This window comes from Pygocentrus nattereri, chromosome 3, assembly GCF_015220715.1.
Source record: "Pygocentrus nattereri isolate fPygNat1 chromosome 3, fPygNat1.pri, whole genome shotgun sequence".
Classification (NCBI taxonomy): Eukaryota; Metazoa; Chordata; class Actinopteri; order Characiformes; family Serrasalmidae; genus Pygocentrus; species Pygocentrus nattereri.
This window is the reverse complement of record NC_051213.1, coordinates 18581362-18596770: the sequence shown is the minus strand read 5'-3', so window position 1 is coordinate 18596770 and position 15409 is coordinate 18581362. Positions and strand designations below refer to the sequence as shown.

At 40.1% G+C, this 15409-nt stretch overlaps 1 protein-coding gene across 1 annotated transcript; it reads right to left on the bottom strand.

Moving 5' to 3' along the window:
- Positions 1 to 1322: 1322 nt before the first annotated feature.
- Positions 1323 to 6503, bottom strand: them4 (thioesterase superfamily member 4). The gene is made up of 6 exons (XM_017700321.2): positions 6022 to 6503; positions 5573 to 5762; positions 3884 to 4046; positions 3566 to 3676; positions 3106 to 3230; positions 1323 to 2016 (listed from the first exon to the last, which is right to left on the bottom strand). The coding sequence occupies exons 1-6, from the start codon at positions 6151 to 6153 to the stop codon at positions 1973 to 1975; spliced, it is 765 nt and encodes a 254-aa protein (XP_017555810.1). The 5' UTR covers positions 6154 to 6503; the 3' UTR covers positions 1323 to 1972.
- Between the last annotated feature and the right edge of the window lie 8906 nt (positions 6504 to 15409).

Genomic DNA, 15409 nt, shown 5'->3' with positions numbered 1-15409 from the left:
GTAATCTTCACTCTCACTAGTGATTTCCTCAAAGGGGTAAGCAGTATGTCACAATACGATATTAACAGGTCACATTTTCACAAAACAGTACATATTACCATATTCATCTATCCTGAGTGAACTGGTTATGCAATAGAAACAGTGCACCTGTAAAGCAATAGCCTCACAATTTTATAAAAAATAAAATTAAATAAAAAATAAAACAAATCACTGATATAAGGTTAGATGTGACCTCATGAGGAGTTTATTGAAAAAAGGTGACAAACAAAAAGTCCAAAAAACATGAGAACACATAACAATAACACAAAAGACCCAACAAGAAATACACCAGAAACCAGCAACTACTGACAAAAGACAAGCACACACCCTGAACTGCAGAGGCAACACTTCGCAAAGCAGACAGAATGGTCAGGTTTCTTCAGTTGGCTGTGTTTGGTGGTTAATTGTGATGGATAGGTGACCAGTGTTCCAGACTCAGATGTAACAGCAAGACATGTGACAACAGAAACCAGTCATTTTCTCTTCACCATGTACAAACATTTACGTTTTAACTTAACAAAGGAAACCTAAAAAAATATGATGGTGGAAAAATGGGATAACATTCAGTCAACCAAGTGTTACTATTTAGTGATATTACAGTGCGATAATACTGACTATTATTAACAACCTCTCTGTATCTGGCCGTTACCTGGTGTTGGCGTTCCTAAGACAGTTGAGAGATATAATCTCTCCAACGTGTCCTGGGTTTTCCCTGGGGTCTCCTCCCCGTCGGACATGTCTGGAACACGTCCCTAGGGAGGCATCCAGAGGCCATCCTTGCCAGATGCCCAAAAAACCTCAACTGGCTTCTCTCAATGTGGAGGAGCAGTGGCTCTGCTCCGAGCCTCTCCTGAATCGCTGATCTTCTCCCTCTAGCTCTAAGAGAGAGCCCGGCGACCCTGCGGAGAAAGCTCATTTCGGCCGCTTGTATCCGCGATCTCGTTATTTTGGTCACTACCCAAAGCTCGTAACCATAGGTGAGAGTCGGAACATAGATTGACCGGTAAATTGACAGCTTCGCCTTCTGGCTCAGCTCTCTCTTCACCATGACAGACCGGTATAGGGTCCGCATTACTGCGGATGCCGCACCAATCCACCTGTCAACCTCTCGCTCCATCCTTCCTTCACTCATGAACAAAATCCCAAGATATTTAAACTCCTCCACTTGGGGCAAGAATTCACTCCCGACCAGCTGCAAACTGGTCCAGAGAGAGCTGGAGGTCCCAGCCTGATGACGCCAACAGGACCACATCATCCGCAAAAAGCAGACATGAAATCCTGAGGCCACCATACTGGACACCCTCTGCCGCTTGGCTGTTCCGAGAAATTCTGTCCATTAAAGATATGAACAGAATCGGTGACAACAGACAGCCCTGGTGGGGTCCAACCCTGACTGGAAACCAATCCGACTTACTGCCGACTTACTAAGAGAAATACACTTTTCAAAAATAACGGCTTTACCGAAAAAACTTTGAGGTATTTACAAAACAAATTTACACAGACATAGACTGCATATTTATATAAACATAATTCCAGTATACATGAATAACTACATAGAATCATCAAAAGGATATTACTTGAGAAGCATTAACTACCAACTTAAAAGTTATTAAAATAATGTATGGTATGTCAAGCACCATCTCAAAGTCTATCCCAAGTAAAGGTTTAAATATAACAGTTCATGAGTAAGTAGTGCCAGTGGTAAAATGTCAATAAATACAGAGTTTAAAAAAAATATACAAAATAAATAAATATTTGCTCTCTGGCATGTTAATGTAATTAAATATCAGGCACATCAGAGGAAGTCTCATGTGGCTGTGACAGCTGGCGGAGGTTAAACATTGCTACCACTAGCTGGTCGTTTCATACACGCACTCACACCAACCCAATCCACACACACACAAATATGGTGGCTTCTGGCCTGCTTTAAACCTTATGTCCCAAATAAATGGCCCACATTAATTGACACAAATAACGCTGTGGGGAAATAGGGAGGGAGGGAGGAAGGAAGGAAAGGGGGGGGGGGGGGGGGGGGGGGGGGAGAGAGAGAAAAAAAATGTTAACCATATGTATTTATGTATTTCAAGCATAAGTGGCATGTGTGTTTATAAATGAATTTCTGTAATTTACAACCTTCATAATTCTACAGTTAAAGACTTCTACACATTAAAATATTCCAGCTTCTAAACTGCGCTTCTAAAATACTGATATATAGTATCAAACTCAACTCCATTCTCTGGAACTACCATCTCAGACCAGTGTTTATTCCATCATCTGACTTACCTGCCATATAGCCAACTTATCTGACTGTCACCTCATTGATCCCTTTCTTTGCCACTGTTACACCCTTTAACTGCTGCTGCACTCAGCACTTTAACTTTAGACCCATACTTTGCACAATGTAAACGTTACAGGTATGACTGTGTGTGTGTGTGTGTGTGTGTATTTGTATTGTATTTAATTTTTATTTTATTTTATTCACTACATGTAAATGTCTGTCTAATACTGTGCACTGTGAGCTCCTGTAACCAAAATCAAATTCCTTGTATGTGTAAGCATACCTGGCCAATAAAGCTTGATTCTGATTCTATGCAGCATTTATTATTCCTGGCCTTTAGATGATGGGTAATTTTAAAATGTTCTTTTTTAAATTTACACCTATAGCTATTTAACATTAATCTTTTCTGCACTTTTTTTTTTACATTCCAGTATTTTACAGTAATGTGGAAAAGTTCAAAAGCGAGATTCTTTCTTTTTCACACTGCAGTACGTCTCGGCTTTTTCAGGCCTGTGCTGCAGGGATGCCCTTACTAACCATTTAGACATTTATGGTATTTAGTTTGTCCCTCTAACACGGGTAAACTTTCATACTGACTTAAATGACAGGAACAGTTACTTTTAATACAAAATACTAATATATTCTCATTAACTTGGAAACTGTCATTTTTAATGGAACATAATCCATGTGATTAACATATTAATGCACATATGAACTGCTATATACTATGAATATGTCCTTTGTGGTCCCCACTGTGCATGTGTGTTTGTGCGTCTTTATTACTCCACCTGTTGCCTCTGTGTGTAGTTTAGTCTCATCAGTGCTGGTCACCCTACAGGTTAAGAAGGTTTTTCTGCCCTCCACATGATCCAGAGCACTGTGAATAAGGACTACACTACCCAGCGTTATCGGGCTATATGAGAACAAAGGACAAGAAAGAGAACATCTGTGAGAAAGACTGTTTAGTATTAAACTGCTTACACACAAGGTAAACGGTGTGGCTTTGAGGTCAAAGTGTAAAACTGAACACTTTAAATGGACTTTTGTGTTACAAGGTAATACACATTATATGGTAAACTACATTCCTTTGCAATCCTGTAAATGTTTTAAATAAGCTGTTAGTTTTTATTTTCTAACAAGTGGAAAAATATATATATTTTATTCTGAGATGAATACTGGGAAAACTACATGACAAACCATCCTGGAACACTGTGTCACCTCTGAATTTCTGAGTTAAGAATGCTGTACCTGCGATAACTGATGTTGAGATTGGCAGTCATTATGGGCCCAGACAGGCAAGCAGCAAGACCACCCATCACAGTATCAATCATGGTAGCTATTGCTCCTCCGTGCACATGCCTGTGGCACAGGAAAGCAGGCTTACATCACTTCCCATGTTACATGCAAGGGGATTCCCCTTTTTCTCACAAAAAGGACCACATATATCGTCAATCAGCAGTACGCAATGCTTATAATCAAGACCGGTAACTGTTTCTGCCAAACCACAATGTATTGTGACATGCAGTTATTTGAGTATTGTGTTTCTGTGAGATGACGTTTGCTCACCCAGGTGGTCCCTCCAGTAGACGTCCAGCCTGAAACACGCATACACATCTCTTCTCCTGCTTGTTCACAAAAATGACATACTCAAATGCTGCTCCGTGCTCCTTTATGCTCCTTGTGAAGAGTCGAGCTTTGGACTGGATCATCTTACTAAGATATGTTCCTCCTGACAGATGGAAAAAGGGGCATTTTCAGTACTTTTACCATAAACTATGTACATATCCTCATATTTGTCTAATGGCAATGCCAGAGCAAGAGTGATCTTGTTTCTGTCAGGTTGGATGGTACTGGCAACACAATGGAGGCATCTGTCTATGTAGACATAATATGTAGCACTGAATAATTCAACAATACTGTCAGTAAATTATACATCTATATTCCTCTATATTGTGCTCTTTGATGATAAACTCAGAGCAAGTCTGAAGTGGCTGTGCTGTTAAATTTGCAGTTAGAGCATTAAAGCCAACCTGAAATCAAAATTGACCCATTATTAACCATGTAATGACAACTCTAATACTTCTTTTGGTTTTTGGCTGTCACGATGCACCAGCTGGCATCGGACAATAACATTAACCAATAACCTGTCACCTGGCTCCTCCACCAATCCCACCTTCAGTAATAATATGTTTCACTCAGAGTTATGTCACGATACGGAAGGAAGGATTTACAATTCAGGCCAGCTTTAATGTAAGGGTGTTTTTAGAGTTGGGACATTGTACACTTATGAGGTTTCGGCCTAGTGCCTTGATCAGAGCCCCTACATTGCTTAGGTCGTAGGTCAAGATGGATGTAGGTCAAGACACTGATGTTGGACAAGAAGGCCTGGCTTACAGTCTCTGCTGTTCTATTGGGTTGAAGTCAGGACTCTGCGCAGGCCAGTCAAGTTCTTCCACAACAAACTCGCTCATCCATGTCTTTATGGACCTTACTATGTGCACTGGCACACTTGTTGGATCAGTCATGTTGGATCAGGAAGGGATCATCCCCAAGCTGTTCCCACAAAGTTGAGAGCATGAAATTGTCCAAAATTTCTTGGCCTGCTGAGGCATTAAGAGTTCCTTTCACTGGAACTAAGGGGCCGAGCCCAACTCCTGAAAAACCACCCCACACCATAATCCCCCCTCCACCAAACTTTACACTTGGCACAATCCAGTCACACACGTCCCGGTCTCCTGGCAACTGCCAAACCCAGACTCGTCTATCGGATTGACAGACGGAGAAGCATGATTCGTCACTCCAGAAAACACGTCTCCACTGCCCTAGAGTCCAGTGGCGGCGCTTTGCATTGTGCTTGGTGATGTAAGGCTTTGATGCAGCTGCTCAGTAATGGAAACCCATTCCATGAAGCTCTCTACGCTGTTCTCGAGCTAGTCTGAAGGCCACATGAAGTTTGGAGGTCTGTAGTGATTGACTCTGCAAAAAGTTAGGTGACCTCTGCACACTATGCACTTCAGCATCCACTGACCCCACTTTGTCATTTTACATGGTCTACCACTTCATGGCTGAGTTGCTGTTGTTCCCAATTGCTTCCAATTTGTTATAATACCAGTGACAGTTCACTGTGGAATATTTAATAACAAGGAAATTTCACGACTAGACGAGGCAGCAGGGAAAGAGCATGAATGAGTCTGGCTTCAAACTTCAACGCAGTCAGGAAAATCAGCCACAAGGAGAGAATGGACCTTGAATCACCTTTGGCATATTTGAGAGTACGGTTATAGCTGGGCAGCTTCCGCCAAGGTCCCGTCTTCTTCTCGCCCCCTATAGTCTCCACCTCACACAGCGCAATATAATGATCGTAAACTCTCCGCATCTCTGGGCTCCATGACGCATTGGGCAGGCTGAAGTCCCGCGGCTGAGCACTGAATGGCCACAGCGACATCTTGTGGATAGAGAGAGGCAAGTCAGACGCTGGAGGAAAACAAATCACTACATTTTGGCAGTCGGTTTACAGGGGGCAATTACACCACATTAGTATTCAACGCTATGACGTTATGTTACCTCCATCCACGAAAATCAGAAAGTGTGTGCATACATACAGTCAGCTTAGCGGATTCAGAGTATGGGAGTCAGAAGGCAGGACACTAGTTAACTTACTGGCCTCGCACAGAAGCAGCTATAATAGCCAAGTCAAACCTTACCGAAAGCGGGCGAATGTTCTGGAACGCCGAGGGCGAGTTCCACTGTGTCTGAAGCCGAAGAATGCCAGCCACGTTCGGATTCGAGAACGCACGGATGATGCTTATGAGCCCTTTGGCTACCGGCCGCATCATGAATGTCCACACGAAGACTTACTACTAAAACACAGTCACGCGGTCCGAGTGTGAGAAACTGCTGCTAACATCATCTAAACATGACGAAACGGACAGCTTACTCTGAGCCCACGTTAGCTGGCTAACTAACTGTAAAGGGTCCTCGGCTGCTAACACACGTGATAGCCTAGCTTTCCTCTGTGAATGACTATAAAGTTCTCACTGTAGCTTTAGTTCGATGGGACACTGTGGTGTAAGAAATGTTACTTTTCTTTACAAATCAGACACTGGCTATACTACAGAAACACAACTAAGACCATATGACTTCCAGCGCCGGACGAAATGACATCGAGGTGCCTCTGGTCACTGTTGCCAACTCTTCAGTAAGGAAAGTCGCTATTGGCTGTCCGGAAAGTCGCTAAATGACGCCATCGCCTAATTTGCATAATGTATGGTTTTGAAACTGTAAAGGAAAAAAACAGCCGAGATATGTTAGAACTACAAATGAACTCAGAACAAATGAACAACTTCTGTTGCCTTTGAAATAGGCAGTCACTTCTCAAAACACGCTCATGAGTTTAATGCTGTGTATAAATCATTTTTACGTAAATTACATAAATCAGTTTTTTACTGTGTTGTTAAATGTTAGCATAAGAGTAGCAGTTAGCAGAACTGCTGTTCTACGTTCAACCCTCCTCCTTTATCCGGGCTTGGGACGGCAAAGTGACCTTAAAAGAGACACTTTGGCAGAGTTACTTAGTTTTTTTTTCCTTTTTTTTTAGTTTTTTAAATTCAATTTTAGTTTATTTATTTATTTTTATTATTATTTTTAGTTTTCTTAAGTTTCAAACTTATTATTCACAAACTGTTCTGGCTCACTGAAAGAGTAGGTCATCTTCAATTTGGTCTTCTATGGCAGGTTCAGCTGAGGGAGCCGACTTATATGAATAAGCAGCTGATGTGCCAAAAAGCTGCAAAACATCATCAGGCAGCTTGTGCTCATAGCAAGCCTCACCAGACAACCTGAGACCATCTCGGATATACGGGATTGAGTTAAGGGTCTCCAAGGACATCCGATTTCTACGTACATCCCGCTCTGTAAATACGGGGCGGGGTCAGTCAGCGGCGGCGCATGCGCAGTGTGGACGTGGAGCGGGGTGGGTCTGCTCTGACTGTGAGACTGCACTGTGAGTGCTGTGGGACGGGGACAGTCACTGAAGAGCATGAGGGTTCATCTCAGAGTCTCCAAAAGTCTCCAATAACACCACAAAGAGTCGCTAGATTTGTCGCTAGTCGCTTTTTAAAAAATGAAGTCGCCAGAGGCTCTAAATCTAACGACAAAGTCGCTAAGTTGGCAACAGTGCCTCTGGTTAACTCTGTAGGTTAACTAGTTACCAGAGACTGTAGAGAGGAGAGCTGCCACTCAGTAATGTTTTCCGGGTTTCAAAATAAAAGAGTTACCATGGAGCATTTGAGCAAAGTGATAGAGGCCCACTGCTTAAAACACATTTGCTGTAGAAAAGGGAAACATACTGGTGCACTTTCTTTACTTTTTAGTAAAATACATCCTTCTACTTTACAGAGTTAAATCAATGCCCTGGACAAGTGACGAGAAACTATTTAAACTTTTCATTTTTAGCCGTTTAGCCCCATTCATCGAGGACTCGCTCGAGGGCGCCCTCTGGCGTTTCGTAGTCATATTTTTTTATTTAAAGGTAGGAATAGGAAGTGTTCAGGCTCCTCTGCTACTATTTCCTGCAGCATGAAGGCTCTACTCTCATTCAACACACTAAACCCTACATACTTCACCTTGCTAACCTCACTAGGGAACCATGCGAGTCTCTCGCTTTTAATATTAAACTGATTAGAGCAGCCAAATGAGTCTTTTTGTTTAACGGCTGATGTTCTCGAAAACTAGCATCAACCCACGTCTGAATGACATGCACTGTGATTGGAGTAGGGAAGTGGGGCGCTGTCGGTCATTAGGTTTAGCCCACCCGTTGGACGTGTCGAAGCCATGTTTTTGTATTTTGTGATGCCGGGTATAAAAGTACACTGAGCATGCCGACGTTAGAGCGAAGGTGCGAACTGGTTGTCTAGGTCACATGACCTGAGCAGCCTGTTGCCATAACAACCGGATGGCTTCCCTAGCTAACGTTACCACTTATAGCCAACAGTGAATTTACATGGCGTTATAAGAGAAAGTAGACTTGTTTTTGTTCATTTATTCATTTTTATATGTAGTTCAAAGGATCTTGATATGTTGGCTGTCTTCTGAAAAACCTCGTTTTGTACTTAAAGGAAATGTTTGGTCAGACTGCTCGGCGTTTTAAGAGCACTCTTGTGCAGAGAGAGCGGGACAAAATAAAGGTAATAGAGCTAAACGAGCTTGTCATGTCTGTTTGAGGGTTTTATTTAGTCAAACGTACTCGTTTATCTTTGGCACATAGAAATCTTTCTAAACATGCCACCCTGTTACCTTTCTGTGTCGCAGAAAGAGGAAGAAATAGCTGGCAGACTCGCTGAGCTGGAAAGGTGTGTTCTGCTTGTTTTGTGTCAACATTTTTAGAGAGACTGCTCTGCTGTGGCGTTGGCTTCCTGGCCACAGAGAAAAACTGGTTACATTATATGTGGGTTCCTCAGTGTCATTTTTGAAGATTTGTTGTTTGTAATATGTGGTAACATCTTTATTAGGGTTGTTGATATTGCAGGAAATTTATGCTATAGCGTGGTTTTCAGGAATGTTTCTCTTAGTGATGTGATATTATGGAAAGTTAAAAATGTGATATATATGACACATTTTTGTGAAATAAATGATAAAATAATTTGTTTTACCACTGCATTTACAGCATGGTTAGATGTGCAAGACTTCATTGGGGAAAAAGCTTGTAAGTGGCTTGTGAGGAGTTCTTTATTGGATGTACTGTTTTATTTTAGACCTGATGAGCAGGAGGCAGAAAAACTGTACACTATACAACGCTTTAATGTAATAGAAGTTAGGAATTAGGAAACATTAGGGGAGTTTCATGTTCATAATACAAAAGTAAGCACTCTCCAAACCTCTTCTTCTGTATGATTAGACAAAACTTGAAGTGCTGAATTCCTTAAAAGTCTGTAGTGGCTAAGTCAACTAACCCATTTACTTAACCTGCAGTTAATCTGTTTTCAGCGCCAATAATGCTGTGCAGAAGGCAGAATTTGAAGGAGCCGTCCAAGATGGCTCTGTTCAAGCCAGGACCCTGACGTACCAGGAGCACCTCCGACAGAGAGAGACTCAGCTGGCTCGCACTGCACTCATTCTGGTGGGTACCATAACTCTTATAGAAGAGTTATATTTATGAGTTTTGTTGTAATGTTTGATTAATTAGATTAGATTAGATTCAACTTTGTCATTGTGTGGAGTAAAGGTACAGAGTCAATGAAATGCAGCATCTAATCAGAAGTGCAAAATACAGTATTATGCAAGATTTGACAAGTATCAATATAATATACATACATACAGAGTGAGTGGGGACAATGCAAATGTAGGCTGTATGTACTGTGATATGTAAAAGTATGCATTAATGCAAATGTTACTGAAGCTGAAACAGATCTGATCCTCTCCATCTCCCATTAAAGAATAGGTAATGAGTTAACCTGACCTCAGCGTGTTTCTCATGTTTCAACAGGTGCGTAGAGAAGCACTGCGCAGAGTACTGGAGCTGGAGAGACAGATGTATAGCAGTGAGTTGAGCCAGAGGGGCTTGACCATATATATGCAGAGAATATAAATAACACATATTGCAGTCCATGTAACTTTGAGCTTTCTTGTTCCTCTGCCCTTACTACACCACTGTCATTGTCCTGCACACCCCCATGAAGTAGGGTCTGTGTCCATATGGGGTTATCAGACGTCCAGTTCACATTCTGTCATGTCACACTGTTTTTTTGACAAATTGTCCTTTGTTTCTTTATGGTTATGTACCATGAATGCTACATTTACAAACCTATTCCATGGTATTTTCCCTTGCCTAACAAAAATGGGGATATACTGATATTTTTTCTTTTAGCCTTCTTAGACAGTTACTCTTTTTAGTTTCAGAAATTATGGTATGATAGTAATATCGACAGTGTTCATAAAGTACATGTTCATAAAAATAAAAGAACATGTTCATTTAATAATACAAAAGAGGAGTTTGTAGCAAATTAGGTAAAAATTGACAAAATGACATCTTTGCCCTGCAGTTTGGTACCAGGATGATCAGCCACTCATGATCTAATGAGTACTCTTCATACTTTAAATAAAGCTTCTGATACTCCATCTACCATCAGCACTTTTATCACCACTGACATCGCAAAAGCATTTGATAGTTAAATACAATTTTTGGCCATGTTGCCATGAAGCTCTGTAGCTATGAAGTCTTTTCTGCAGCTAGGTGTCAGAGCTGCCCTACAGCTATGTAACTTTGTATTGGGTTGTAGGCAGAGAGTTTGACATCAGATTTGCTGCTCTGATTTTCAGAAGCTCACTTGGGCCTCTCATCTTCCCTGCCCTCATAAACGATGCAGATCCATGTGTGCCAAAGCAACATCTCCTCAGCTGGTCCTAGATAACCTAGAAAGATGGTGGCTGAACAGTCAAATGGCTTTAAATCCAAATACAAGACTATGACTGCGACTTTCATGAGAACTCCACCTCCTTCTATGCCTCTATGTCTTAACAGCTACCATTCTGTAACACTATTAAGGTGCTTGGAATATTGATGCAATCTGATTTACAGTGGGCCCATCATACAGATGCTGTTGTCAAGAATTTTACCAAATTACATTTTTTGAAAAGAGCTGATGTGGCCACTTCTGACAGGACTTCAATGCACACCTGTTACATCTGACGCAAGCCCTGTTGAACCAGAGTGAGAGTGTCAACAAACAGCCCTCAGACTCTCGCTTTATGTCCCTTTATTTTTTTTATAATGTTTATAAACTCTCCTTTCAGAGAATGTCTGCCACCTTTTAGGTCCTACACATCCAGCTGGTAAAACCAGAACAGCAGCTCCCAAAAAGAACTGATAGATATCAAAAGTTAAACTGCCCATTTCTAACAAGAATTTTAAATGTATTTATAGAGCGTTCAGTATTATTTAAGATTTGCAATCATTTGTGTATAGATGAGATTGATTTAAATGTATTTTTATAGTTTTATCTGTAATCTGTAAATGTACAAGCAGACTCTGTAAACACTGTTCAGTTTTATGGTAAAACTACTATGTGAGTGTGAAATAGAAATAGAAATGCATTTCAAGTCAGTCAAAAAGTAAATAAAATAGAACAAAATAATAATCTTAATAAATAATGCGCAAAGTAATAATAAATAAATAATAATAAATAATGTTAAAAGTCATCACATCTTGGTGGAATATTAAAGGAAAACAAGAATTTGGGAAATGGGGTTTCAAAGGTGAGTAAGAACATGTCAGGAAGAACACCAAGATTATGATTTAAAGGGATGACGAGATCTCCATCTGTACTAATACTCAGGTCTAAATAACGTATGATAAGGGTTTAAAGGTCGATCAGTAGTAATTATGCCAATGTCTGAGAAAATTGGAGTTCAGTATCTTATGTAACAGACAGCAGCCGTTAAAAGAGACTTTCCTCTCTTTTTTGGTGGTTTGGTTCTAGAGGAACTTACCAAATCAGAACTGTTCACAGTGGTGGTGTTAGGAACCAGACGTCTAAAGAGTTTGATGCTTTTAAAAGCTCCCTCAAAGAAAGTTATTACATGAAATGGTTACAAATGTGCTGCATGATGTGTTATTACAATTGTGAGATCAGATTTTGCCCTAAAGCATACTTTTGCAAACAAAGTGTTGTATGATAAAATAGTCCCCATAGAAAACTTATGTTTTAAGATTTTTTTGCTATAAGATGAAAAAGAAGATGAAAGGTGTGAAAAATAATTTGACCCTGAAGAACCGGAAGATCCAGAGCAGTGTCCTCTGAATGCTTTTTCATCTGCAGGACAAAGGGTGTCAATATCCTGCTTAGTGCGTTTCTCTGTTTAAAGAGAAAAGAGCTAGTCTACATCAAACAATAGAGAACTGTTCAAATAGAACTCAAAACTTTGGTCAAACAATGAATGAATGAAGTTTAATCACTGTGGGCAAAAGAAAAAAAGGAAAACATTCCGTACGTTTATGTGTTATGAGTAAATGCTTTAGTTTTTAGCTCTTTTGTAACAGATATTGAATTGAATCGAGACAAGGTCCCTAATCAGCACTGCAAAAATCTGAAATTTTGAATGAAAAAACTGAGCCACAGTAATGCTGACATTGTGTTAACTGTCTTCAGCAAGTCCAAATGCAAATGTTTATAATATAACCTCACCACCATGAATGACTTTTAAAACATAGGTTTTGGGCCAAAACCCTCTCAAAACTGTCTCAGGTATCAGATTGAATATTCATAACCATCTCATGTAAAAGCTTTGTGTGAAGGGTCTTTTAGAGGCATTAAACTCTTTATACGTCTTATCACACCACACAATTCTCACTCTAAAGCACGGAGCATTTCACATCAAACAAAACTCTGAATGAGCTTCATATGTTAACTAGATAGTTACATAGAATTTTAGAAATATGTGGACGTTCCATCCATCCATCCATTTTCTAAGCCGCTTCTCCGTCAGGGTCGCGGGGGATGCTGGAGCCTATCCCAGCAGTCTTCGGGCGAAAGGCAGGATACACCCTGGACAGGTCGCCAGTCCATCGCAGGGCAGACAGACAGACACAGACAGTCACACACTCACACCTAGGGGCAATTTAGCATGTCCAATTGGCCTGACTGCATGTCTTACTACCCCACGCAGACACGGGGAGAACATGCAAACTCCACACAGAGAGGACCCTGGCCGCCCGGCCGGAAAATCGAACCCAGGCCCTCCTCGCTGTGAGGTGACAGCGCTACCCACCACGCCACCGTGCCGCCGCATATGTGGACGTTTTTTACCCCAAATCATTTTGAATAATTTCTATTGGTCCATTCTGTATGAAATTTCCACACAATTTAAAGGACAGTTTATGTGTTCCAATTATGTAGAAAGATTAAAAATAAGAAAAATGTGGGTATGTTTGTTTGCTTTTGGGCAGTGATAATATTCATATGTTGGTGTGCTATTTGTCTATTATGAAGTTGGTGTAGACTAGAGAAGGGGAGACTGTGCAGTGGTTAGAGGGCCTGCAGAGACTATAAATTATACCTATTACTTTCTCTTCATCGTCCTTGTCAACAGCCTCAATATCCAAGCTTCAGTTTCCCCTGGACAATATCATCACTGCCTTAATAGCACAAGTAATATACAAAAATTATAATGGCATAGCAGTGTTAATCTCCCTGTTACACTTTCTTTTAAAGGAAATGAACCAATAAAAAACAGATGAGGGCATATTTTCTATGTGTAGATTGTGTAAGGCACACATTATAAGCATTACATATTTCAATGTAGAACACTAACTATAATCTGCAGCAGTCACAGAAAAGCAGAAACTATCAAATTAGACTTTGGAAATCCACAGACTGCAGTGAAAAAATGGTATCATAAAAGTTTTATGAGAGCTCATTATGAATTATCGACAGCATGCTTTATACTGTCGTTATCAGATACATATTTCAAACATGTTTTATCGAGGTTAAATATGATGCCCTGGTATAATATGAAGCACTGGTTTCCTTATAACATCATCATATCAAAGGTTATGTTTACCATCAGTGTTTTATGGTTCATTGCCTTCATCCTCAGACATTCCTGCCATTTCATGCTGGTTCTCTTTTGAAAGCATTTAAATTACACTGTAAATGCTTTACGTATGATTGAGAAGTCAACTAGGCACACCCAGAACACTAGCAATAAACAAAAAAGGCTCAATTATTTCATTTCAGATATATCAACGCACATCGTTTACTTTTTTAAAAGCAGCACAGGTTTACAAAGATCAAGCAGTGCTGTGACTAACTACAACATATGTTTGTATAAGGGCAGATGGCCACTAGGTCTGGAAACTGACAGCTGTACACACAACATGCACAAGCACACAATCTGGTATAATTATGTAAGTATGTGGTACAATACAATACAAAATTGCCTAGAGAGAATTGTCAGCTGTTTTTCTGGAAAAGCTTCTGTGCTATTCAAGCACAAAGCTGGAAGAATGAGAGCCTGATGAGCCACATAAGCAAATCAGGTGGCGGCTGTCATAGAAACTTGCCACAGGGTAAAATCATATTGCATTCAACTTTAAAATCTTTCCAGAAATGAAGTGGCAAGTGGTATAAAGCATAAGTGTGAAAAACTGCTTCAGTCACAAACACTTTGTCAGTGATATAAACCCACACCTTTTCTCTTTGTCTATAGTCTCCTGTAACTCTTAACAGCATTCGAGATGTGGGGAGAGATTTGTTTGCAGATCATATAAACACCAGGATAGAGCATTTGCTAAAGCATTGCTGCTGTGTGCAGCTCTCTAGTTAAAAGGAACCTGATGCTTGCTTATGTTACATAAAAGGGAAAAAAAGTTTAGTTTTAAACAAGAATTTTCTCAATTTTTCACACCAAGTGGACTTTAAGATATATGTTTTAGGCCAAAGCCTTCTCAAAACTATTGTTACACAATGCCTTAGGGGTCAGATGAAATATTAATAACCAGTTTGTGTAATAATTTTGTTACAGCTTTTAGAGGCATTAAACTCTTCAGACATCTGCTTCCAACCATCACCACTAAGAATAATTGTTGTTTCATTAAATAGAGTATAAGATCAGGGTTGCACATTAACATAACATAGGAAATTGTATACCTGCCTTGTTGATTCAACTCCATCACCCATCAGCCACACACTCTCAAAGCTGTTGTTTTAATGTCGAAGTAATTCTGAAATTATCATGTACTTTTTTTCACATGTTTCTAAGTGAAACACAGCATCAAGGAGGATCCTGAGTGTATGTTTATTGACTAAGTGTTTGGTGCATTTTTTTATTGGTGCACAGTGATGTAATGAAAAACCAGAAGATGCTTCAGTAGCTGAAAAAGTCATATTTTTATGGAGGATTTTGTCTATTAAAGATAAATGTAAAGTTTTTAACCCAGTCTTTATGTCCAGTTAAGAACACATTTTGTGTTCTTTTAACACAGACAGTATGTTTTTAAGGCAGGCAATGTGTTCAGATATGTAACATAACCACGTACTCTAATTATACATTCTGTATCATGACATATCGTCACTGTCAGAGCAAAACCTAAAAAAA